Source organism: Triturus cristatus, chromosome 1_2, assembly GCF_964204655.1.
Source record: "Triturus cristatus chromosome 1_2, aTriCri1.1, whole genome shotgun sequence".
NCBI classification, from domain to species: Eukaryota; Metazoa; Chordata; class Amphibia; order Caudata; family Salamandridae; genus Triturus; species Triturus cristatus.
In genome coordinates this window covers 822,950,555-822,977,826 of record NC_140580.1, presented here as the reverse complement: position 1 = coordinate 822,977,826, position 27,272 = coordinate 822,950,555, and the positions used below count along the sequence as shown (strand labels likewise).

The 27,272-nt window shown below is 42.5% G+C and overlaps 1 protein-coding gene across 6 annotated transcripts in view; it reads right to left on the bottom strand.

Moving 5' to 3' along the window:
- RNF207 (ring finger protein 207) overlaps positions 1–27,272 on the bottom strand; it is a 1,105,462-nt gene that overhangs the window by 427,499 nt on the left and 650,691 nt on the right. For 5 of the 6 annotated variants that reach the window (XM_085608881.1, XM_085608885.1, XM_085608883.1 and 2 more), the window contains one exon: positions 3,616–3,684. The exons of the other annotated variant lie outside the window; for it this stretch is intronic. In XM_085608881.1, the coding sequence (XP_085465007.1) occupies positions 3,616–3,684 (69 nt within the window). The remainder of the gene's footprint in view (positions 1–3,615; positions 3,685–27,272) is intronic. 6 annotated transcript variants of the gene reach the window in all.

The window sequence follows — 27,272 nt, the reverse complement described above, 5'->3', positions numbered from 1 at the left end:
ACCATTTAGCCCAAGGCCAATGAACATCTGTGAGACTTCGGGACCCTCATCACATTCTGCAGGATTCCCCCCCCCCCCCCCGCCATCATTTTGTGTTAAGTCACTAGTTCCAGCCATGGGCGTCAATTCACCAAATGGTCAGGGGTAGTAGAAGTGGCTTCCCATGAACCTTGACCTTCACTTTCACTCAAACATACATATGCTTATGCATACACATGCATTCAAACATACATTCTGCCTACACATGCACACACATTAACATATATGTGCACTCTCTTATATAAACACACTAAAAACTGCAAGCACACACACAACTTACATACATCTAAAAGCAATGTTTTTTTACTTACCTCAGCTGCCAGGCAAAGTCATATTCCAGCTATTTGCACTCTAATGGCTAATAGCGGATAATGCAAGATTATTCATTATTAGTATAAAAAAAAGTGACAAAAAATAAGGTGAGTGAAGCCCCTACCGATGTTCATAAGGACGAGCTGCTTCTGTTCCTGCCACTGATTTTGCCACTGCTGATTCTAGGGGTCGCAAAGGCAGTGCCAGGGGTCCCGGCAGCGCCCCCTGGAAACCCCTAAATGACGTCCATGCTTCCAGTACCCTGGATCACATGGAACAGAAGCATGTGCCTAATTTTACAGGTGGAAAAACTGGTTGATAAAGTCATGGGCGTGTCAGGCAGCTTGGCCTCCACCAATCCACTCACACAAGATGACGTAGTGTGAAATGCTCCCCCAGTCGACCCATATCCTCTGCTGCCAAGTGACAGTCTCCCCACCTTTTGCCCTGTAATTGTATGGGCATTTATATAGTGCTTACTACCCCTGAAGAAGGTTTGAAGTGATTTTTCGGCGAGTAGCACCACCCTACTCCGGAACCCATAAAAGATTAGTGGTGATTCATATTGTAAAATATTAAAGAAATTTGAGTGGTGGATATGTTATTCAGTTATTTGGATTGAGAAGATAGTGGTGGGATAGAAGAGGGAACACTTTTGTATGTATATATTGCTTGCTACCCCTGATGAGGTGTTAAAGTGCTTTTTTGGTGAATAACACGCTACTTTGAAGCCCTTAAAGGATTAGTGGTGAATTAGTGTAGTGAAATATGAAAGTAATTTGAGTGGTGGATATGTTAGTTATTTGGATTGAGAAGGCTAGTGGAGGGATAGAAGAGGAAAAAGGTTTTTTATTTATATAGCACTTGCTACCCCTGATGATGTGTTGAAGTGATTTTTTGGCGAGTAGCAAGCCATTCCGGTACGAATAAAGGATTAGTGGTGAATTATTATAGTGAAATATGAAAGTGATGCAAGCGGTGGATATGTTAGTCTGTTATTTGGATTGAGAAGGATAGTGGAGGGGAAAAGGTTGCATTTGTATAGTGCATACTACCCCTGATGAGGTTTTGAATAACATTTGTGATGAGTAGCATGGTACTATGGAACCCATAAAGGATTAGTGGTGAATTAGTATAGTGAAATATGAAGTAATTTGAGCACTGGATTTGTTAGTTCGATTGAAAAGGATAGTGGAGGGATAGAAGAGGAAAAAAGGTTGGCAATTATATAGCATTTGCTACCCCTGGCCCTGATGAGGTGTTACAGCACTTTTCGGTGAGTAGAACGCTACTCTGGACCCCAAACAGGATAAGTGGGAATTAGCATAGGGAAATATGCAATTTATGTGAGTGGTGGACATGTTAGTCTGTTATTTGGATTGAAAAGGAATACTGGATGAATAAAAGAGGGGAGGGTCTAGAAATGTCTTATATTTTTTTTTGTGTGGAGTTGATAGCCTTAAGAGGGGGTTTGGGATAAATAAAGGGGAGGTGGAGGGGAGTTAGTATATGGAGATGTTAAATTAATGTTAGTGGTGGAAATGTTAGTATGTTATTTGGATTGAAAAGGAATAGTGGAGGGATAGAAGAGGGCAATAGAGATAGAAGACGGAAGGGTCTAAAATTTATTTTTTGTGATTCCATAGCAGGACAAAGGGGTTTGGGATAAGTAAAGGGAAAGTGGAGGGGGAAGAATCAGAGGAAGGGTTTAGAAAGGCTTGTTTGGGAGATCAGAATAGTAAAAGAGGTATGAGATGATGCAAGGAAGGGTAGAGAAGGGAAGAGTCTAGAAAGAGTTATTTTGGGGATCATGGTAGTGGTATGGGGTTTGGGATGAATGAGAGAGTGGAGGTAGAGGATATATTGATAGAGGTGTAGGGTGAGAAATAGGGCAGTGCATTTAAAAGAGTAGTAGAATGAGGTTTGAGATGAGTCAGGGAGTTGAGGTAAAGGATATATTGAGAGCGGTATAGGGTTAGAAATAGGTTAGTGCATTGAATATGCTGAATGTTGGAAGAGAATTAATAAATATATAGATACATAAGTACATGGAGAGTATATGTGTGCATATGGAAGGTAATATATGTAGATTAAAGATGCATTTAATAAACTCCGGCTTTCAAGCGTTGTACTTTAAATTAATTTGTTTTTTATTTTTTGTAATTCAATAGTGAATCAATTTTAGATAAATAGTTATGGTAAAAGATTTATTTATGCAGTCACTTATATACATGTTACAAACATAGACACAATTATACAATTATACAGGTTTATACAAATCAATACACATATGTAGGTACATATCTATAGTCCAAATAAATGCTTATATACAGAGGGATACGCTGTATATTTATGTTTGTGTATGGTGCTTATGTGGGGAAGAGCCAATTTCTGAGTAGTTTTCTGAAGATAAGGTGGTTATCAGTGGATCTTATGTTGTGAGGTAAATAGAGTTCCATAGTTTGACTGCTTGAACAGAGAAGGATGTGCCACCCATGTTTTTTTCCTTGTATGTTGGGATTTTGAGACGAGGTGCCACTCTAGATTGGAGGTTCCTTTGTTGAATGTATCTTCTGATTTTATTCCTGATGAAGAACTGTCCTGTTCCATGTATCGCTTTGTGGGTGAAACAAAGCAGCTGGAACGTTGATCTTCTGGCAACTAGTAAACACTGCAGGGCTTTCCAGGCAGGGGAGATGTGGTATTGCGCTTTATATGACCTACAACCAGCACAGCCCATGCCCCCACACTTCCACTTAATACGAGGCTCAAAGCAAGTGGTAAATGAGTACAGACCTGTCCCTGGAACCAGGGATAACCATACAGATCTGGACTCTGTAATTTGGGGTGCACGTGGTTATCCTCCAATCCATGGCCAATTGTGTTGCCATCTACCACATGTTTAGAGCAGGCATTAAATATATTAGTTGTGGAAATACGAGCTGGTATCAGTAATTCTGGCCAAGGTATGCCCTCATCTAAAACTGGGAGGCACTTGTAATCAGGGCTATAACAGCGAGAGTTAGATGTGGGGATACCGGCTATAATTGACAATTATTGCAGGGCAATTTCCTCATATAAAGTCCTTGACACTTATAATTGGGGGTTACTTTAGAAAACATTTGATGTGGTCAAGACCGCTCCAAAATATTAAAATGATAATAAATTGAATGCATGCACCTTCTGTTAACCCTGCCACGTCAAGTGCTATATATTTGTATCGTTGCATATTATTTTTTTTTTCGCAATTTTGTACTAGATTACCTTGCTACTTTGCGTTGGTCGCAAACGATGAGGAAGTTTTACAATCTTCTGTAGTCGCTCCATCAGTTGCTATAAAAAAGAAAGGAACATTTTCAGAAAAGTCAAAAAAATAATGACTGCCCAGTCTGAGTTTTGCTGCCCCAGAAAAGTCTATATATATATATATATATATATATATATACAAATTCACTGAAAAAACCATAGGTTTCACACACGTTATAGTTAGGAATTAGCATTTAAAAAAACCTTGCAAATTCACTGAAAAAACCATAGGTTTCACACATGTTATAGTTAGCTGGACATTTTACTCATAAAAAACCAATGAAATTCCCCCGTTATAGTTAGTGCAGGCAACTATAACTCACGCGACCGCAATCCTCTGCTGATGCTAATACTGTATTTAGACACTTATTTGCCCATGTGTTCTTCCATTAAATTTTAGCTATACATATATTACAAATATTTTTTTTTCATAAAGACACATATGTCATCAGCAGAGGATTGCGGTCGCGTGAGTTATAGTTGCCTGCACTAACTATAACGGGGGAATTTCATTGGTTTTTTATGAGTAAAATGTCCAGCTAACTATAACATGTGTGAAACCTATGGTTTTTTCAGTGAATTTGCAAGGTTTTTTAAATGCTAATTCCTAACTATAACGTGTGTGAAACCTATGGTTTTTTCAGTGAATTTGTACGGTTTTTTAAATGCTAAGTTACTTTACGCCGTTCGTGGCGTGCGCGCCCACTTAACGCAGTTCGTTCCGTGCGCGCACCGTGCGCTTCGCGCACCGTGCGCCCACTTTACGCAGTTAGTGCCGTGCATGCAGTGCCGTGCGTGCACCATACACACACGGAGGATATATTATGCGCTTCATTGTGAAAGGTAAACTATTAAATGTTCATTTTTGTACTATGCCATGCACAAAAGGTACACTACGGGCACCTTTTGCACACGGGGGGGGGGAAATGTGGATATTTTTTTTTTTAATTATTTTTTACCGTACGCGTACGGTTAGCGTAATCGCCGTTTTTTCGAAAAAATATAAAAATGAATTTTTGTCCTTGTGGGTTCTTTTGGGACACCTTACTCAAGGCTAGGTGGTTAGGAGCTGTCTAACCTGCCCCTTTACATGTTTTCAACCTTTGTTTTTCCTCCCCCTCTCAGAGTGCGAGAGAGAAAATGGCGGCCGCCGCTTCCTGGTTTCGACCGATTCGAATGTTTACTAAGATCTAACAGCCAATCAGAATCGCGCTCGCGCACGGAACCGTACGCGTACGGTAAGCTTACCGTAAGCGCACGGTAAGCGCACCGTAAGCTGCCACAGATATATATATATTGATTTAAATGCTATTTTCTCAGGAACTACTGAACAGATTTACACCGGACCTACAAAAGGCACTTCCTTGACCTGTAGACTACCTCTCTGCCAAATTTCAAGTAACTCTGTTCAGCCGTTCGGGCTGTAGCTGTGTCTAAAGGTCCTATGGAAAAATGCATGGGAAAAACGCGTTTTGGGACCCCCCTTTTTTCTCAGCCCCCGCTTGACGAATCCCCCCGAGACTTTCAGGGTAGGAGCGGAGTGTAGCGCCCCATTAGTTTTGAAAATTTCGGATTCGTCGACCGGCGCCAAAGTTATTCCAAATAGAATGTTGCGGTTTTCCTATGGAAACAGGGTCCTAACTATAACTACCTAGTGGCGACCGCCAGTAGGATATATATATATATATATATATATATATATATATATATATATATATATATATCTATCTATCTATCTATATATATATAATATACATTTTTTATACTGACAGTCAATAGTAGGTAGTCACAGTTAGGACGTGGTTTCCAAAGGAAATGCATTGTTTCCACTTGTCTATAACTTTGGCTAAGTTTGACCAATCTTCATGAAAGTTTTTGGTTGTCTATGGAAAGTTTGAAGGTGATCCGTGCAGTGGGGACTGATAATTTGGGGGGTGAAATAAGGGTGCGTTTGTAATGTTAATTCCCATAGGTACTTTTAGTCACACCTACATCCCGAACTGCTGAATGGACTTACATCAAATTTGGCAGGGAGGTAGATGTTGTTTCAAGGAAATGCCTTCTGCTGTTTTGGTGCAAGTCTTTTCAGTAGTTTTTGAGAAATTTAAGCCAAAAATTATAGTGATATCTCTGGTCGCGGATATTTCGTGATGATTCCGCGATTCATCGCAAATTTACACGCCATGGGGAATGCTCTGATTGGCTGTACGGAACCTGAACAGAAAGTTGCGGCTCCCATTTTATTGAACAAGATCGTTTACCGGGGAAGAACATTTCTGAAAAAGCTAACATAAGGGGTTAGAGTTGAGGTATTCTGATCCCCTGTTTGAGAAATGGGGATGTTAGTAACACAAGTTATGTGTGCAAAATGGATTTTTGTAATTGCGTGCAATATTTGAGACGACGCCGTGACCGCTAGCGCGGCCCCCGTGTACCGTCGTGCGGACGTCGTATCTATGGGGCAAAAACATGAATATTGGTTAAAATATAAAAATATATATTAATATTTGTACAAACTAGCCGGTGACTGTTACACACTTATGTACCTACTCACATATTCACCCATTCACATACCCACTCACACACTTATATCTACTCAGATACTGATGTACTCACAGTCATACCCTTTCAGGTACTCATGCACGCACTTAGACTCCCTTGGAGAGTGGCTCACCCATGTACATACCCACTCAGACACTCATATCACCCACTCACAGGTCAATTCAGACAACCAATCACAAACTCACTCAGACATTCATGCATCGACTCACACACCCACTGAGACACTGATTGACTCAGTCACAGATCCAGTCTGATAATCACTTACTTACTCACAGAGCCACTGAGAGACTTATACTTCCTCTCATACATTCACTGGTAGAGAGATGCACTCAGAGACTTATGCAACCAGTGACATACTTACTGAAAGACTCATGAGTCCATGATGGGGTCAGGCATGCCTTCACGCAGTACGCCATGCACACTGCAGTTATTCCTGTTAAATTTAATTGAACCAGAGCAGCGCAGCCGAAGGTGAGTGGAGCCACAGGCAGTAGCAGGCAAGACACCGATTTGGCTAGAGGAAGAAGGTAGGTCTCCTGACCAGCAGGCCTTACTATGCGATAGTGGGGTGGGGTTTAGGGGAGGGGAATAGGGAGGGGGCAGGGGTTTAGTGGGAGGGGGGGCAGGGGTTTAGCAAGGGGGGTGCGACAGAGATGGGCAATGAGTGACTCCGCCAGCCACGAAACTCCACGGAATTTCACTGAGCTTACTAGTAACGCCGTGAAATTCTGCAGAGTACTACTATGCAAACTCCGCCCACCCTTATCTGATAGGTGGGGCAAAACTAGAGTGAAGATCTGAACATAATGCCCCATGAAGTAGCTAGGGAACGGAAAGAGAGTAGCGGGGGAGATACAAAGGATGGGATCATGAAGACAAGTAACCCTTAAATCATGAAAAAAAACCACCAATAAGAACAAACATTTTATGTCTCAAAGTGGCCAACCAGATTCAATGGTGGTTTCAATTAGGTTTCTGATTAGTCCCAGTCTCTACAGCACAGTCACTATTCCATGTTTCTTCCAACTTCAGCAAGTTTAATGTTGTCAAGGAAACCCGGCTGCCCCAGCATGGGCAAACACGCCACTCCATTCTGCTCTCATTTTCAGAAAGTACCACACTGAAGCAGAAACCCTCAACGCTGGTATCACAAGCCTAGTTAACTGTCAGGGGACATCTGTCATTGAAATGAAATCATTGAACAAGAGGATCATTCTTCTATCTACTTGCTAAGCCTTTTTATTTCTGGCCGCCTTTTTAAGAAGAAGTCATATAAATCGGGCCTCTCGTAACCACAATGATAGTTCCACTGGAGGCGCTTGCCTTTCTAGAAGGGAGCGTATGAGCTTTACATATCAACCATTCACTTTGTGGTCAAAGAGTGCAAGATGATGAATACAAAAAATTAACTTAATTTCTTTCATCACCGCTGTGAGAAGCTGGCTTGGTATATGATGCACACTTATGTAAGTGGGCACATGGAACCAATCCATACAACCCTTATGGTGATTTTAGTGGTCTTAGACAACCTTCGAAAGCTCTCCAAGTGGTAACTCTGGAGAGCAGTCTTCAGGCTTAGTCCAGAAGGAGTGTAAAGCAGCTTGTTTTACCAGAACATAATCTTATACGTATAGATGAAGTGAAAAAGAACCACACAGTGTATTTATAAAAATATGTATTTCATTTTAGGACACTCACTAACACATACAGATATCTCCTAGCCGGAAATATACACAATGAACACAATACTTTTCAATAGAAACAGGTAAGTAGCACGTAATACGCAGTGGTCACCAGGGGGAGACCAAACCATACACTAAAGTAGTGGTATGCTAACCATGACAACTCAAGACTATACCCAGAAGACGTAGAAGAGCCAGGGACCAAAGAAACCACCCGAGGTAAGTAACCAGGAGCCCCACAGAGGCCATGTGCAGAGTGGGAACACGACCGCGGGATCAATACAAGTCAATGGGTAAGCTGCGGTTGCAATTTTAAAGAAGGACCCTTCCCAGTGGACCTTGAAGAAACCCCGTGGGAGACAGAAGTTTGGAGAGCCACCCCAACTGTGGATACCTTAGGAGCAAGGATACCTGCACCAGGGAAGCCGGGTGCATAGGTGTGAAGTGGCGTTGGAAACGGCCATCAAATCCAATGGAGGACTTCAGAAAGATGCCCCTGCTGGAAAAGGTGAAAGTGTCCGGTGGAACCCAAAGGTGGATTCAAGATGTGAAGAACCTGCAAGCAGAGGGGACATAGTCTATGCCACTCAGGAGTGATAAGGAGGCACAGAAGACGAATGCCCACTGGTGTTGAATGTTGCAAGAGAGCTGACAGTGACCTTGAAACTGCAGCTGTGTGGACCATGCAATGCTGTGGAAGACCAGGAGCCATACACAAGCTGTTCTACATTGGATGTTGAGAGTTGAGGGATCAGTGTCTGGCGGGGGCACCAACATGCCTTGGCAACTACAACCAATGTGGAAGTTGAAGAAGGTACAATGTGGGGACCTGCAAGGGCCAGGAGACTCACCACATGCAGGAGAGTCAGGGCAGGCCCTGAGTAATCAGGGGCAAATAATTTAAAGATGACCCTCAAAAGGACCCACAGGACAGAGGCACTGGAGTCGCGAGAGGACCTCGAGCAGCTCACCAAAGATGCAGGCCCACAGTGCAAGTGATGCGGTGAAGACTAAGATCTTGGTCACCGGAGATGCTGGAGGTTGGGGCTACTTGGAGCACGAAGATCTTGGTGGAAGGAAGCCAACAAGTCTTTGCAACTGCAAGTCGACACTGTGCACAGGGGTTTTGTTCCTGCGGCTCCAACAACGGATACTGGCCTCAAACTTCATGAGAGGACAGAGAAGGCCTCGAGGGATGTGAAGAACCCCACCTGTGTTGCTGAGCCTTTCGGAGTCCATGGGAGCCCAGGATCAGCAGACCGGTCAGCTTCAAGGCGGTGCCTGCAGATGCAGGGAAGTGACGCCTTCACTTCAAGGGAGATTCCTTCAGTTGTCTTGGATGCCCACAGGCCTTGGAAGGTTCCTGTATGGTGCCCAGGCACGGACATGCAGCAGACTAACAGGGCGACAAAATCGGGAGCAGCAGGAGTCTTCCCAGTTGCAGCCTTGATGCCCAGAGCGAAGTCCAGAGTGCCGTAGACGGTTAAAGAAGAAGTAGTGTCTGAAATTAATCTTGTCCCACGACAAATCTAGGGACCTACCCACAGGTAAGCCCTTAAATACCCTAAGGAAAGGATTGGGACGATTTAGGGGTCAGTCCCTAAAGAGGGGCTGGAGAAGGGAGAGGATACTCCCCTGTCCTTTGTCTAGTTTTGCGCCAGAACAGGAGCCAACGTCATTGGAGGTTTCCCCTTTGCTCTCCGAGGCGCAGGAAGCCATTTGCTTCCTGCGCGTCGGAGAGTAAAGGTGAGTTTTGGGGCTGGGGAGGGGGGATTTTTGCATCGGTGGGTTTGTGTTAGGGTGGGGGCACTATGGAAGGCCCAGGTATGCCAGAGGCTCGGCTTCGTTCGTGTGTGCCTGTTGTTGCTTTCCCTGTGAAATGGATTCAAATTTGAAAAACGCTTGTCTTTCTAGTTGCTTCCCTGTGAAATGGATCCAAAAATTCTGAGAAATGCCCTTCTTTTTAATTTTTCAAATCCAAAGTGCAGCAGCATGATTTTTGCATCGGTGGGTTTGGGTTAGGGTGGGGGCACTTTGGTATGCCCAGGCATGCCACGAGGCTCGGCTTAGTTCGTGTGTGCCTTTTGTTGCTTCCCTGTGAAATGGATCCAAATTTGAAAAACGCTCGTCTTTCTACTTGCTTCCCTGTGAAATGGATCCAAAAATGCCGAGAAATGCCCTTCTTTTTAATTTTTCAAATCCAAAGTGCAGCAGCATGTAGAGAAATAGAATTTCTTATATGAGAATTAAATACCTAACTAATAGCAAGACAGAGGGGTTGCAAAGTGGCTAGATTGTTTTTTTTTTACATCCAAATACACCAGCATTACTTTACAGAGTTTGCCAGTGAAGTGCTACTTTCATTTTATCGTCTTTCTTTGAAGAGCATTGTTGTTTCCAGGTTGGGAGAGTGTACCTTTCCTGGAGGTACTGCAATACCTGGTTGATGGGTGGATTGAAAAACACAATGTGTACCATGGCTCTGTGTTTATGGATGTGGTCTTTTTATACCGTACTGCTTACGTTTTGTAAGGATGTAAGCAATGGACAGTGAAACGGTTCCCTTCAGGGCCCTCTAGTCATGTCCATAACTTTTCAGGTGAAACCACTCGCTGATTTCTGAATAGTTAGTGAGAGATCGTTTAGGTAACCATGTTGTTTCTGCTTACATTTCACATGCTTTGCATTCCCTATGAGTGGTTGCTTTTTTTTAGGCAGCATATTACTCTTATCAAGTGTATAATTTGAATTGAGCCACATCCAAATGTTTATAGCGGGCACAATTAGGTTATAGCTGAAGGCAGTGCGAGTTTCTCTCAGTGGGCAAGTATGGTGTTCAGTGGGGATGTGGCACTATGGGATCACTGACATAATATCGACTACAAAAATATAGACTTACAAAAATATCGATGCCAAAATATAGAATGCCAAAATATCGAAGTCCTATCTCCAAACAGGAAATTACAAAAATATCAAATCCAAAATATCGTTGTAAATAATATAGTTAGTCAAAATATCGAATTTTTTTAATGTTTTAAAAGTAATGTTAAATTAATGAAATAATACATATAATTAACTGACACATACTTAAAAATACTTAAATAACAGTAAACTTAATGAATAATTAAAGTAAGTAAAAAAAAAAAATTAATACATATATCTTAACGTGATATTAATGAAAAATATTCAATATTTTCTGTGTAGGATAGCGGGCGCGTAAAATTTACTATTACCACTCCAGTAAGTGCAATAGTAGGGAAAGCGTTGGAAAGCGGGAGGGTAAAAATTACTATTCCCACTCCAGAGAATGGAACAGTAGGGAAAGTGTTGGATAACGGGAGGGTAAAAATTACTATTCCCACTCCAGAGAGTGCAATAATAGGGAAAACATTGGATAGCGTAGGGGTAAAAATTACTATTCCCACTCCAGAGAGTGCAACAGTAGGGAAAGCGTTGGATAGCGGGAGGGTAACATTTACTATTCCCACTCCAGTGAGTGCAACAGTGGGGAAAGCGTTGGATAGCGTAGGGGTAAAAATTACTATTCCCACTCCAGAGAGTGCAACAGTAGGGAAAGCGTTGGATAGCGGGAGGGTAACATTTACTATTCCCACTCCAGTGATTGCAACAGTAGGGAAAGCGTTGGATAGCGTAGGGGTAAAAATTACTATTCCCACTCCAGAGAGTGCAACAGTAGGGAAAGCGTTGGATAGCGGGAGGGTAAAAATTACTATTCCCACTCCAGAGAGTGCAACAGTAGGGAAAGCGTTGGATAGCGGGAGGGTAACATTTACTATTCCCACTCCAGTGAGTGCAACAGTAGGGAAAGCGTTGGATAGCGTAGGGGTAAAAATTACTATTCCCACTCCAGAGAGTGCAACAGTAGGGAAAGCGTTGGATAGCGGGAGGGTAACATTTACTATTCCCACTCCAGTGAGTGCAACAGTAGGGAAAGTGTTGGATAGCGTAGGGGTAAAAATTACTATTCCCACTCCAGAGAGTGCAACAGTAGGGAAAGCGTTGGATAGCGGGAGTGTCAAATTTACTATTCCCACTCCAGTGACTGCAACAGTAGGGAAAGCGTTGGATAGCGGTAGGGTAAAAATTACTATTCCCACTCCAGAGAGTGCAACAGTAGGGAAAGCATTGGATAGCGTAGGGGTAAAAATTACTATTCCCACTCCAGAGAGTGCAACAGTAGGGAAAGCGTTGGATAGGCGGAGGGTCAAATTTACTATTCCCACTCCAGTGACTGCAACAGTAGGGAAAGCGTTGGATAGCGGTAGGGTAAAAATTACTATTCCCACTCCAGAGAGTGCAACAGTAGGGAAAGCGTTGGATAGCGTTGGGGTAAAAATTACTATTCCCACTCCAGAGAGTGCAACAGTAGGGAAAGCGTTGGATAGCGGGAGGGTCAAATTTACTATTCCCACTCCAGTGACTGCAACACTAGAGAAAGCGTTGGATAGCGGTAGGGTAAAAATTACTATTCCCACTCCAGAGAATGCAACAGTAGGGAAAGTGTTGGATAGCGGGAGGGTAAAAATTACTATTCACACTCCAGAGAGTGCAATAATAGGGAAAGCATTGGATAGCGTAGGGGTAAAAATTACTATTCCCACTCAAGTAAGTGCAATAGTAGAGAAAATAATAAATGTATTTTTATTTTTAAATTAATTAATTATTAATACAAAAACAAGTATTACAATTAATTACCAATCACACAAGAATTGATTTATAAATACCAATACATTTTTGTTTAATTAATTAACAATTAATAATTAATTAACAATTGTTTTTTAATAATAAACATTAATAAATGCAAATAATACCAATTAATAATTAATTTATAATATATTAATTAAGGATATACACAAATTATTTAAATAATTATTTTTTTCCAATTATATTACTTCCCACCATATTCCCGTATAAACACAATACCCGCTACAAATATTAATTGAATACAATTAACATAATTATCAATTTACCTATTAATACTAATTAATTACCAATTAATACTAATTATTTACCAATTAATAATTAATCAACAACCAATTAATTTGCAATACCAATTAATAATTAACTAATAACAATTAAATTACTTCACACCCTATTCCCCTATAAACCCACAACCCGCTACAGAAGTAAAATGCAAAATTAAATTAAAGATATATTAATTAACAATATACACAAATAAATTAAATAATTATTTATTTACAATTATATTACTTGCCACCATATTCCCCTATAAACACACTGCCCGCTACAAATATTAAATGAATACAATTAACATAATTATCAATTAAACAATTAATACAAATTAATTACCAATTAATACTAATTATTTACCAATTAATAATTCAACAACCAATTAATTTGCAATACCAATTGATAATTAACTAACAATTAAATTACTTCCCACCCTATTCCCCTATAAAACCACTACCCGCTACAGAAGTAAAACGCAAAATTAAATTAAAAATAATTGATAATTCCTATAAATTATTATTTAATAATCTATAATTAAATTACTTCCCACCCTATTCCCCTATAAACCCACAACCCGCTACAGAAGTAAAACGCAAAATTAAATTAAAAATAATTAATAATTCCTATAAATTATTATTGAATGTACTATAATTAAATTACTTCCCACCCTACTCCCCTATAAACCCACAACCCGCTACGGAATTAAATTACAAAAAAATCAAAATACATAAAATTCAATAATTTAAAAATATTCTAACATACATTCCAATATTAATACATACTTTTAACACATATACTAACACTTAAAACACTATAAAAAATTCGATATTTTTAACAACTATATTATGACTGTCGATATTACTTACTTCTATATTATTGCAATCGATATTTCTTACCTGTTTTTCGATATTCTTCACCACTATATTTTTGCAAGTCGATATTCTGTCCATTCGATATTAAAAACTCGATATTCTGGCTACTCGATATTTTTTTTTCGATATTATGTCTAGTTACCGGCACTATGGCCAGAGCTGTGGAATTTGGAACTGGGGAACCGGGTTCCGCATTCATGACCAGTCCACCACACCACTGTACTGAGGGAGCACATTCCCATGCTAGACCGTAGAAGGCCCCACTAGACCTTAGAAGGCTTGATGTCTTCACACAAGCAGGTGTACCCTAGTGGTGTCAATTGTGGGTTAACCTTGAAGGCCTGTCCACCACAATCCATACTGAAGTTCATCTCCAGTCTTGCGGGCAGGCCTACGAAGCAGCACACCCTAGAGCAACAGTGATCCAGTCGCTGTGACTGTCACTGAGGTCACATGAACCTTGAGCAGTTTAGGGCGATGCGAACGGTGTGACCTCACTGGGTACCTATTTCGGGTGGGTGTTTGCATTGTGCTGAGGGGATTACCAGGTAAATATTCACGCAGCTCTCTGATGGATGTCACATGAGGTAAAATACTGCAATAAATGGCAGACACTCTGAAAACAAGAGCAAACGTTATGTTACATGAGGCAATGGTGGTAATTGTGCATGTATCAAAAGCAAACAAAATACAAGAGGTAGCAAACAATACGTTACAAGAGGAAAAGTGACGTGTGCAAGTTACAAAAGAGTACAAAGTACAAGTAGAGGTATAAAAGTGCAATAAATGGCAGACACTCAAAACACAGGAACACACTGGGAAGGCACTTCTACGGGCATGGAGAACAGAATTTCCTATAATGTAAAGACTTCCTTCAGACAATAGAGAGGGCGTGAATTAAGTTTGGAAGTGTCTTTGCAGGAGGAGAACTTTGAGGTCAGTTTTGAAGGACTGGGAAGAGGGAGGGGGTGGTCCGGAGCTGAGGCTGAGTTCCAGATTCTCGCCGCGTTGCTTGTAAAGGATTGGGCCATCGATCTTTCCTTCTTGAAAGTGGGAGGTTCAAGTAATAAATTTTGCGCAGTACGTGATGGTCTAGAGCATTATATGCATATGTGACAACGTTTTTTTCTCCTTTTTATTCTAGTCTAAAGCTTTTGATTCCTGATTCCAGTTTCGACAGTGGTTGTTCTGCAGTTTTGTGTAGTTGCATTGTTTTGGTAAGAATTTTTTTTTGTTGTATTTACTCCAAATGAGTAATATTGTAATGTCTGAATGAATTTTTTTGTAAGTGATGTCATAATGGCGGCATATTTAGTTAGTGGTTTGAGCATGAAATTCTTTGCAATGTGTTTTGCATAGTCTTATGTGCAATTGCTTTTCTCTTTCTTTTTTAGTGGGATATTGTTGATCCATACTGTGTCTGTACAGAGTAGGTGGTGGTGAGTAGTTTAGCTGCCTCTGGCAAGTGAGTGGTATTGTTTTGGAGTATATATGAGTTTTTGATAAAGGTGCTTTTTGTTTATTACTTATTTTACAAAGTGTTTGTTGTTGTTGACTTGTTTGACAAGTTACCTTTATTAGTAAGCAATATGGCTAGCCGTAGAATGACTGCTCAACAGGTGGTTGGTATGCTTCTTGAATCTTCCTCGGAGCATGATTATGAGACTGACAGTGCGTCTGAGGGAGAGGAGGGAGGGGAAGATTCTGGCAGTGAGTTTTCTCTCAACATGGAATCATCAGATGATGAAGGTACTCTCAGTGCAGATGAAGGTACTCTTGGTGTGGATGAAGCAACTCTCAGTGCGGATGAAGTGCCTGTCTTAGAGGAGGAAACTGCTGTGCCGATGGTGCAAGAGGCATCTGGATTGCAGTCTGAGGCTGCTAGGCTTCCTACTGGAAGTGCTGGACTTTGGGTTGATCCAAACATGGTGCAGCCGGTGTTGCCTGCCTTTAGTGGTGATGCAGGGTGTACAGTGGATTGTGAACACTTTTTGCCTATACAGTTTTTTCAGTTGTTTATTTTTGATGTATTTTTGGGTGGGATTGTTGAGCAGACAAATTTGTATGCTGAACAGTTTTTGAGGGACAACAGCGACAAACTTAGGCCCCAGTCTAGAGCTACCCAGTGGACTCCCACATATCTGGAAGAGATTAAGAAGTTTCTGGGTTTGACTTTATTGATGGGTGTGGTAAGGAAGCCAACCTTGGCTTCATATTGGTCTACTAGTCCCTTGTTGGCAACTGCCATATTTCCTGCAGTTATGACTCGTAATCGGTATTTACTTTTGCTACGTATGCTGCATTTTGTTGATAACTCTATGGCGTTGCCACGAGATCACCCTCACTGTGACTGTCTTTTTAAGATTCGTCCCGTTCTTGATCACTTTGTAGATCGATTTTCTGAGATCTATACTCCAGGGAAAGAAATATCTATTGATGAGTCTTTGGTCTTGTTCAAGGGCCGTTTGGTTTTTAGGCAGTACATCCCTAGCAAGAGGGCACGCTATGGAATTAAGCTGTATATGTTGTCTGAGAGTAGGACAGGATACGTTTTTAATTTTCGTGTGTACACTGGTAGAGATTCTACTATTGTCCCCCCAGGTTGTCCGTCCACTTTTGGAGTTTCAGAGAAAATTGTGTGGGATCTTGCTAGAAGACTGTTTAACAGAGGCCACCATTTGTACCTTGATAACTTCTATACTGCTGTGCAATTATTTAAGGAATTGTATAAAGTGGACACTTTTGCATGTGGCACAATCCGCTCTAACTGTAAAGGTTATCTGAAAGAGCTTGTTTGCAAAAAACTTCAGAGGGGGCAGTGCAGATCCTTGCATAGTGATGAACTACTAGCTGTAAAATTTGTGGACAGGAGGGATGTGTACATGCTGACTACCATCCATGATGAGAGTACTTCACCTGTGGCTGTTTGGGGTCAGGTTGCTGAAGTGCGCAAACCTGTGTGCATTCTAGACTACAATAAGCACATGGGTGGTGTTGACAGAGTAGATCAGAGGTTGGAACCTTACTCTGCTATTCGGAAGGCTTATGTTTGGTATAAGAAGCTGGCCATCCATTTCTTCGAATTAGCAAATTTCAATGCTTTTATTGTGTTCAAGGAGTGTTCTCCTGCGTCAAACTTGACATTTCTTCAGTTTCAGCATTCTGTGATAGCTAGCCTTGTTGTTGTGGAACATGCAAGTGTTCCTAGATTTGGAGTGGTGGAGGATGTGGTTCGAATGAAAGATCGCCACTTTCCTGATTTCATCCCTCCCACACCGGCAAAAGATTTTCCCACTAGGAGATGCAGAGTCTGTTGGCGAAGAGGTACGCGGAAGGAGATTCGTATGTACTGTCCCGACTGTCCTTCTAAACCTGGGCTGTGTGTCCCTGCTTGTTTTAGAGCGTACCACACGCAAAATAATTTTTGGGAGCATTCATGAGTGGTAAAGTGAACTGCCTGGTCTGTATTCTTTGAAAAATTTGATTCTGTTTCAAGGTTGGCGTTAGTGCAATGTATTTAGTTTCTGATTTTGTGTTTGTAGATTTGTATCGATTTGCGATTTGTTTGTGTTTTTATTTTTGTCTAAAAAAAATCCTAAATGTGTTGGCGGTGTGTGTGGACTGGCACTTGGTTGGCGGTGTGCGTGGAATGGTGCTTGGCTGGCGGTGTGTGAGTAGTGACTTGCTGCTGGTCACTACACACACTGCTAGCTGAGTCCCACTCCACGCAATCCATCAGCTTGTGTAGTTGCTGTGTCAGGAATGTGGGCGTGTGAAAGTGATGGGCCCTTGAATGGCGCTGTGTGCTGGTGTGAGTTTTGTTATGTGATGGGCCTGCGGCTGGCGGTGTGAATGGTTTTGTATGTCTCACACGTATGAAAGGTGTATGAATGGCCTGTAAAGAGGTTGGTGCCTTGTCGTGGCTTTACAGCTCACGAGCTGTGAGTCAATGGTTCAGTTTCTCGCCCTTTCAATGATTAACAGTGCATTTAATTTTTGTGAAATCACTTGCTAATACAATTGTATATACTGACCGATCACTCACCCTCGTGCCAAATCCAACCAGTATGTGTGTGCGTTTGAAGAATAGATGGCTGTGCAGTAATATTTGACTTTCTGAAGCAGGGTGTACCTTGTCCCTTTTGTGAATTTTGTAATGTGTTGTTTTTGTGCCTGGTGGTGTGAATGGTCTTGTGTGTATCACGTATGAAAGGTGTGTGAATGGCCTGTAAAGCGGTTGGTGCCTTGCCGTGGCTTTACAGCTCACGAGCTGCGAGTCATTGGTTCAGTTTTTTCTCCATTTAATTATGGACAGTGCATTTCATTTTTGTGAAATCTCTTGTTAATAAAATTTAATATACTGAACCATCACTCGCCCTCGTGCCAAATCCAACCAGTATGTGTGTGCGTTTGAGGAATAGATGGCTGTGCAGGAATCTTTGTCTTTTTAGTTTCTCTGCCAAGGTGTATGTTCCATGTAAGAATAACCAACCAACTGTAGATATTGTCGTAAACCCACGGGAGTTCATGGTGATGTCTCTCTTGTGAATTCCAAAAAGTTATTTTATCCACAATGTCCTGCAAACCTCAAAATGTCTGTCACATTTTCCTTGCAATATTGTGCCGAAATTCTCACGCTGTAGAAACAAACAATGTCAAAACGATCTGGTTTTGCAAGGGGGTCAACTGTCTTTTTGGCCTGTGCTCGGCGGCCATCTAGGGAAACCTACCAAACCCATACATTTCTGAAAACTAGACACCCGGGGGCTTCCAGGGAGGTATGGCTTGTGTGGATACCCCAACGTTTCCTTACCCAGAATCCCCTGCAAACCTCAATTTTAGCTGAAAAAAATCACTTTTTTCACACATTTTTGTGTGGGAAAGTTGTGGCATCACCGGGCTCACTCCCAGCGTTCCCCTGGGTCTCCCGGTAAAAATGGTGCCTCACTTGTGTGGGAGGCCCAAGTACCCGCGACAGGCAAGGGCCCAAAACGTAGTGAGGTGACATCAAAATTGCCTATCTCAAAACCACCTGGTTTTGAAAGGTGGGTCACCTGGGTTTTTGGCCCGGTGTTCGGCGGCCATCTAGGGAAACCTACCAAACCCATACATTTCTGAAAACTAGACACCCGGGGGCTTCCAGGGAGGTATGGCTTGCGTGGATCCCCCAACGTTTCCTTACCCAGATTCCCCTGCAAACCTCAATTTTAGCTGAAACAATCACTTTTTTCACACATTTGTGTGTGGGAAAGTTGTGGCATCACCGGGCTCACTCAAATTTCCCACCTCCCAGCGTTCCCCTGGGTCTCCCGGTAAAAATGGTGCCTCATTTGTGTGGGAGGCCCAAGTACCCGCGACAGGCAAGGGCCCAAAACGTAGTGATGCGACATCAACATTGCCCGTCGCGGGTACTTGGGCCTCCCACACAAGTGAGGCACCATTTTTACCGGGAGACCCAGGGGAACGCTGGGAGGTGGGAAATTTGAGTGAGCTCAAAAATGTATGAAAAAAGTGATTTTTTCAGCTAAAATTGAGGTTTGCAGGGGATTCTGGGTAAGGAAACGTTGGGGGATCCACGCAAGCCATACCTCCCTGGAAGCCACCGGGTGTCTAGTCTTCAGAAATGTATGGGTTTGGTAGGTTTCCCTAGATGGCCGCAGAGCACCGGGCCAAAAACCCAGGTGACCCCCCTTGCAAAACCAGGTGGTTTTGAGATAGGCAAATTTGAAGTCACCTCAATATGTTTTGGGCCCTTGCCTGTCGCGGGCACTAGGCCGACCCACACAAGTGAGGTACCGTTTTTCTCGTAAGACTTTGGGGAACGCGGGGTGGGTGGAAATTTGTGGATCCACGAAGATTCCGGAACTTTCCACCACAGAAATGTGGGGAAAATGTGTTTTTTTTGACAATTTTTAAGGTTTGCAAGGGATTCTGGGTAACAGACCCTGGTGGGAGGCAGTCAAGTCACCCCATCCTGGATTCCCCTGGGTGTCTAGTTTTCAAAAATGTATAGGTTTGCTAGGTTTCCCAAGGTGCCCGCAGAGCTAGGGTTCAAAAACTACAGCTAGTCATTTTGCCAAAAAAGGGTCATTTTTCACTGCGAAATTGAGGTGTGACCACGATGCGTTTTGTGACGTTTCCTGTCGCGGGCACTAGGCCGACCCACACAAGTGAGGTACCGTTTTTCTCGTAAGACTTCGGGGAATGCCGGGTGGGTGGAAATTTGTGGATCCACGCAGTTTCCGGAACTTTCCACCACAGAAATGTGGGGAAAATGTGTTTTTTTTTTACAATTTTTTAGGTTTGCAAGGGATTCTGGGTAACAGACCCTGGTGGGAGGCACTCAAGTCACCCCATCCTGGATTCCCCTGGGTGTCTAGTTTTCAAAAATGTATAGGTTTGCTAGGTTTCCCAAGGTGCCCGCAGAGCTAGGGTTAAAAAACTAGAGCTAGGCACTTTGCCAAAAAAGGGTACATTTTCACTGCGATATTGAGTTGTGACCACGTTGCGTTTTGCACCGTTTCCTGTCGCCGGCACTATGCCTACCCACACAAGTAAGGTACCATTTTTATCGGGAGACTTAGATAATAACAGTTCCTATACAAATCTGAATTACCCTATTGACTTTCGATGCATTTCTGCCTTCCAAATTAAAGACATTGTGTAAAAAATAAGTCATTCTAAAAAATGACTGATAATTCTCATGCTAGTATGAGTATTCCCAATTTCAGAAATGTGCAAATATCTACTGTTTCTAAACTCTATATTTTGTTCCCATTTCAGAAATACATAGGTGTCTTTCATACCGATTTTTCCATGTACACATTTTTACAGAATAATTACTATATACCCGGTACATAATAAAAAACCATTGCAAGTTGCTGCTCAGTTTTTGGCTCTGGGCTCGTCGGGTTCTTGGTGAACTTACAAGTCCTATATATCCCCACAACCAGTAATGTCCAGCGGATGCACCGGTATATTGCTTTCAAAGAGCTGTCATAATTAGAAGAAGTTACAGGTGAAAACGTTGACACAAAAGGCTGTTTTTTTCAACTAATTTTCAATTTATCCTATATTTAACTGTTTGTTTCTATAAAAAAAACCTTGATGGATCTACACAAATGACCCCCTGCTGAATTCAGAATTTTGTCTTCTTCTCGAAAATGTATAGCTTTCCAGGATCCATTATTGCTTTTGTACCCATTTCTGCCATTAACTGGAAGGAGGTCAAAAGCACAAAAAATAGCAAACATAGGCTATGTCCCAGAAAAATGCCAAAACTGTGTAAAAAATGTTGGGTTTCTGACAAAAGTCTGGTATCCCCGAAAAGCTGGGAAAATGGTGATTTCAACCCCACAAACCCTTTTTTGATAACATTTGCAGGGAAAAACCCAGATGCTTTCATTTGCAGCCCGTTTTTCCAATTTTTCCGAAAAAAAACAAAATTTTGCTGTATTTTGGCTCATTTCTGTGACTCCTCCAGGGGAATCCACAAACCCGGAGTACCTTTAGAATCCCCATGATGTTGGAAGATATGGACGCAAATTTGGTGTGGATACCTAATGTGGTCAAAAAGTTACAGGGGCCTAAGCGCGCACTACCCCAAATAGCCAAAAAAAGGCTTGGCACAGGAGGGGGAAAAGGCCTGGCAGCGAAGGGGTTAAGTGCAGTGACCTCAGATATAGGTAAACCTATAGCCTTCGTAAGTGGTGCTAGAACCAGCTTAAACAGGCTGCGACTGCAGGCCCATAGTTACAAATTGAGTATTGTCCAATGGGTGGCATAATACGTGCTTCAGCCCACGGGGGACCCCTGGTGTACCTATGCCCTGGGTACCTTGGTCCCATATTCTAGGGACTAATAAGGTTACACCTGTCCAATCTGGGATGTATCCAAGTACTTACCAACCCAATTTAGGGGAGAAAGCACAGAGACTGGGGTCCTGATTAGCAGGAATCCAGTCAGACTAGTCAGAAACAGCATTACATCAAGCAAAAAGTTGGGGTAAGCATTAAAGCTAATCCTAATTTCCTACAACCGCCTTATCTCGGGAGCTAACAGGTAACGAAAAACACTGAGATGGGCCGACGCTGCAGGTTTGCATGTGTTTTAACCCTGTTGTCAGTCATGAGCAGGACTCGGGTCTTCTTCGTCAGTATTCCTCATGCATTTCCATTATTCTTCATTGGGGAAGGTTACTGGCTAAGGTTAGAAATGATGTAAGGCCTCAGAACTGCCACACATTCATATGGCAGCTGGACACCCATGGAATCCCATTAATCACCCTCTTCTGGGAAGTGCCTTCTTGACACATCCCTTTCACAGCTTCATCTCTTCCAGCCTAAAAAAGTCAAAATGGAGTCAGATTTCAACTCTGTTCACCACAGCACTCAGGTGGTGCCTCCATATGCAACATTCCACAGGTGAGTGAGCACTGCCAGCGAACACTGCCCATCCCTCTCACTAGTACGGCCAGGTCTGGAGTGTCTCTGGCGTCCACCTAGGCTATTCAAGGAGCACAACAGCAATCCAAGCAGCCATCAGTCTCCCAGTCTTCCAGCAGCTATCGCTGTTCCCCCATCGGTCCCTAGCCATCACGAAAAAGGATAGAGATGAAACTTGCTCTGGGGTCCACTGGAGGGCAATAAAAACAGGCATAGCTTTTGTGTCCAGAGAGGAGTGGCAATTCCACTCACTGCCTGGCCCTCCAACTCTTCTTGCCACTTTAAACAATTTTGTACCAGAATGATGTATTTTGACAAGAAATATATTTGTAAACTGCAAGGACACAGGTTTTTTTTGCAGGTTCCCCCCTATTTTTTTGCCCAAGGTTTTGATTAATAGCTACTGGTGAGCTGAACAGGCATCAGTGCACTCTGAGTGTGAACTGAGGCCTACTAACCAGACCAGACCTTCGTGCCAGTGCTCTGATCCTTAATATTATATGTTGGATTGGACATGCCCAGACAAGTATTGGAGACAGGTTGCAGGCACCACACAGAGCATAGTAAAGAACAGAGAAATGTCCACTATCTAAAAGTGCCTTATCTAAAATAGTAATGCCAAATCCAACTTTACCACTAAAAAGGATTTATCATTACCATTCTGAATATATGAAACATGATTTACCTACTCCTTTCTAATCAGGAATTACTGTTTAAAAGTGTTTTAAGGAATTCCTAATGCTAGCCTGTAAGAAGAGTAAGCCTCACAGTAGTGATCAATGAAGTTAGCTGTTTATCCCTACGAGGACATGTAAAACTTAAAAGTACTTGTCCTACCTTTTAGTTGCACCACACCCTGCCCACAGGGCTACTGAGCGTCTACCTTAGGGGTGTCCTAGGAGTAATAAAAGGGGAGGTTAAGCCTTTGCAAGTGGTTTTATATGCCAAGTCAAAGTGGCAGTACACACAGGCCCTGCAATGGCAGGCCTGCAAAAGGCTACTTGTGTTGATGGCACAACCAATGCTGCAGGCCCACTAGTAGCATTTTGGTTACAGGCCCTGGGTATATGGCATGCCATTTTACAATGGACTAACAGGTAAACTAAATATACCAATCAGGTCTACACCAAGTCATCATGTGTTAGGGGAGACGCCCATGCACTTTAGCAGTGGTTAAGTGCTCAGAGTCCTAAAGCCAAAAGAAAGATACAGCAAAAATTGGAGGTAAGCAAGCAAAATGTTGGGGCAGGTCTAACATGAATTTACTTATATATCCATAGTATATGGTTTCAGGTGCACCCAGGGCATGAAGGACCAACTGGCCCAAAAGCGCAGAGATACTCCTGTTGGAGTCGATTCTAGCGCTATACAAACTCAAAAATAAAATAAATAAATGTAAGTTAAAGTGTCCCTCAGTGGCTGCAGCACCTTTTGTGCCACCCTCAGTATGACAAAATAAAACATGTCTCCCACCCTGCCACTGCAGACTGGTAGAGCTGTTTAAACTGCTAACTCGACTTTGCCATTTAAACTAACGACAAAGTCCAAAGCTCCCTTTTTAATATATATAAATCATTCCTAAAGGAGACCTATTGAGTCCCAGGGCAGGGTGCTGCATATTAAAAAGTAAGACATGTATTTTTAGATGTCCTAACAGTTAAAATTGATGAAGCAGTGCTCTAGAAGCATGGCAAAACTCTTGGATCTCAAGGCAAGGTGCAGGCAGCAAAGCAGTCCTTCCAGATGCAGCAAAGCAGACTTGCAGATTACAACGCAGACAGCAGCAGGCAGGCCAATGAGATTCCTTATGCAGGTCTAAAATGTGAACTGAATTGTGGGGTCTGAGGGTCACCTTTTTGATATCTGGTACCTTCTTTGAAGTTCTGGGAAGTTTCTAGAAGATTCCATTTGAAGTGCTTGATGTTTCCTGACTCCCCTTCCCTGGCGGTAAGCTGGTTGTAGGGACAGTGCTGTGGTGACATATAGGAGCTTTGGTCTTTTATTGATCCTTAAAACTCCCCATAAGATCTCATCATCATCTACAGATCCACTTAGATCCCCATCATCCTTGAACCATTAGGCTACTTCTCTACAAAGAGGCCCTATGTGAACACCAATTTTTATCCTGATCACTAATCACTCTTGTAACAAAGTCACCTTTTCTGTGTAACCCGGGATTTTTCACGTTTTTCTGGAACCTAATTTTATGGTATTATGACTACCAACTCTGACACTGTTATTCAGTACCCTAATGCATTCACTATGGCCCCAAAATGGTACAGTCAACATTTATTTAATCCAAATAATCTTTTTTTGGTTAACATTTATTTATGTGTTTTCGAGATTTAAAAAAATTAAACAAGCATGTACTTGCAGAGTATAAAATGAGTGAGAAACCTGGAAGAAAACAGGAACAAAACAAACACGTTCTACAGCACCACGATGAAAGACATCAGAAGCAGTAACAGTGCAGCAACCATCATAAGTTGCAACAGTGGATATGGCAATAAGTCTTCCAGGCTGCTAAGAAGGAGGACAGCAGGGTACCATGGGGGAGGTAAACATGGGGAGGAGGGATGGGAGGAACATAAGGAAGGTTAATGCCATATGGGGTAGGGTTTTTGTGTGTGATTGTGAAGATGGATAGGGTAGGATCGCATCTCAAGGGGCCATGAAAGATCACCAAGAACAGCAGGAGTGGTGACAGAGGAACATACCTCTGGTTCTAGAGTGTGGGGGTGAGAAATGTATGGCCTCAGGATGGGACAGTCTCATCTATCATCAAAAAGTGTCCCCACACTGCGTTGAATGCATCTAATTGGTCAGTCAGTTTGTATGTGGTGTAATCATAGTTATGCACTCTGAGTTCCATCCACCACTCATTACATTGGATGTGGTAGGCTGTCTCCAGTGTCGAAGAATGCATAGTTTGTCCACAGCAATGAAGGTTTCCAACCATCTGTGCTCATGGATTGTCAAATCTGGAAGGCAGAGATGCTGTGTAGGATAGCCAGCTGGGAGGTGGGGGTGATGAGGAAGGGGCCATGAAGGTGGAGGTGATATTAGACTGCTGCCCAGGAGACGGTGAGCATCGGAAATGATCAGAGAACATGATATAGGTTGCAATGATCCGCACTCAAGTCCAGCAATGTTTGTGAGGTAATAATTTGTTCCATTTGAGCTTCCATGGGGACCAATAATAATCAAGGAGTTCTTTAAAGTAGAGGAACTTTACCCTGAATTCCCTGAGAAACCCTGTCATGGTCTGCCAGTAGGGAGTTCCACTCTTTCGGAGAGTAGGCCTAACCCAGTAATAACAGCCAAGCTGATCTATTCGTGTTTCTGGAAGGGCCAGAATGTAAGAATTTAATCAGTGCTCCACACAAGCAGGAAACTACTCCTCGATAGAACCCCATAGCATGGATGTATTAACCCCTTGTGTGCCCCGCCCTTTCCCCGCCCTGTGCCGGGCGTTGAATTAGCAGGCGGGGTTCATGACGAGATAGTCTCATCATGGGCACAGCGCAACCACGGCCCATGACGAGACTATCTCGTCATGGGCACTCAAGGGGTTAAAGGATAGGTGAGATGGGAAACTCAACTGGCTGAGCTCCAAGTAAGGCCCTCAGGCAGTGGGTTAGTTAACAAAGCCACTGATCCGCATGCCGAAATCCAAACTGCATTTGCAAAGCAGCAAAACAACTTGACCAGTCCTCTTTCCAGGACACAGCCATTGCCGCAAGGACAGAAATGGAGGCCACAACACGGTTTGGTGGTCTGGTATCTTAGCAGTGAAGGATATAGAACAATGAGTATGTCATTCAAGACGCACCCATAGGGGGACTCCTATAAAGGGCCCGGGTGCACTACTAGCATTGATTAATTGACTAGAGTGTAGGTCTCACATGGGGTAGTCGCCAGCTCCCAGCTACTGTAATATTAATGGTCTGTACCTTCCCCCAAAGGGAAAGGTCGAGATGAGACAACCTCAGAAAATTGTGCCTTGTTCGCTCGATCAATGGGAGAGAGACCCGTTTTGATTCTGACATCCAGTGGTATATATTCGAATAACATAGATTTAGCTGGCATCTCAGTCCTCCCGATTTCGTGGTCTGATCATTGCGCAATCAAGTTTGAATTAAATAGCTTTTTGGCCTACTCTTCTGGCCTGACATAGACTCAGGAGATCGTAACTAGAGCGTGGGGCAAACTGGATGTTAAGAGTCTTGAAAACTCTCTCATAAGTTCAATGTATCAGCTCCCGTCGGATGTGGAGGAGGCAACGACTCTTCACAATAAATGACTTTCCAAGGCCTGTGACCAGTTAGTTCCCCACAAAAAATGGATACCTAAACGAGCTTCTCCCACTGCTCCCTGGTATTCAGAAGAGCTGAGGGCCAAGAAATTGGTCTGCAAGCACTCCGAAAGGAGATGGCGTAAATATTATGCAGAATCAGACAAGGAAACGTATAAAACTTGCATCTCTAACTATTAATTTTAGAAGCAAAAAAAAAAAAAACAAAGAGTACTTTTCACTGCAAATAACCAAGGCTGAATCCAATTCAAAAGAACTTTTTAAAACTATCACCAAACTGTCGAGTCCTAATACTCCTAAGAAACAGGGTGACCTGGAATTCTGCAATAAAATTGCGGAATTTTTCAGACTTAAAATAGAAACCATATTTTCATCTCTTACTGGTTTGATCAATAAGAATCAGACCAATTCCAACATAAAGGAAGCGGATAGAACGGGCCCCTCTGTGGTGCCACTTGACCACTTCACCTCCTTGGAGAGGTTAGACACAATTAAATTTCTGAATCTGATTAAATCTGGTGCTCCTAGTGACCCCTGTCCAGTCTGGATCATTAAGCAAATCCCCGACATAATTGGAACTGCACTTACACCCTTGCTTAATGCAGTTCTATTGTCTGGAACCTTTCCCAAAATATGGAAAAAAGCTTCCGTTCTTCCATTACGAAGAGACAGTCACTGGATCCTATGGATCACAACAATTATAGACCAATTTCTAGGCTCCCACTTCCAGCCAAATTACTGGAAAAAG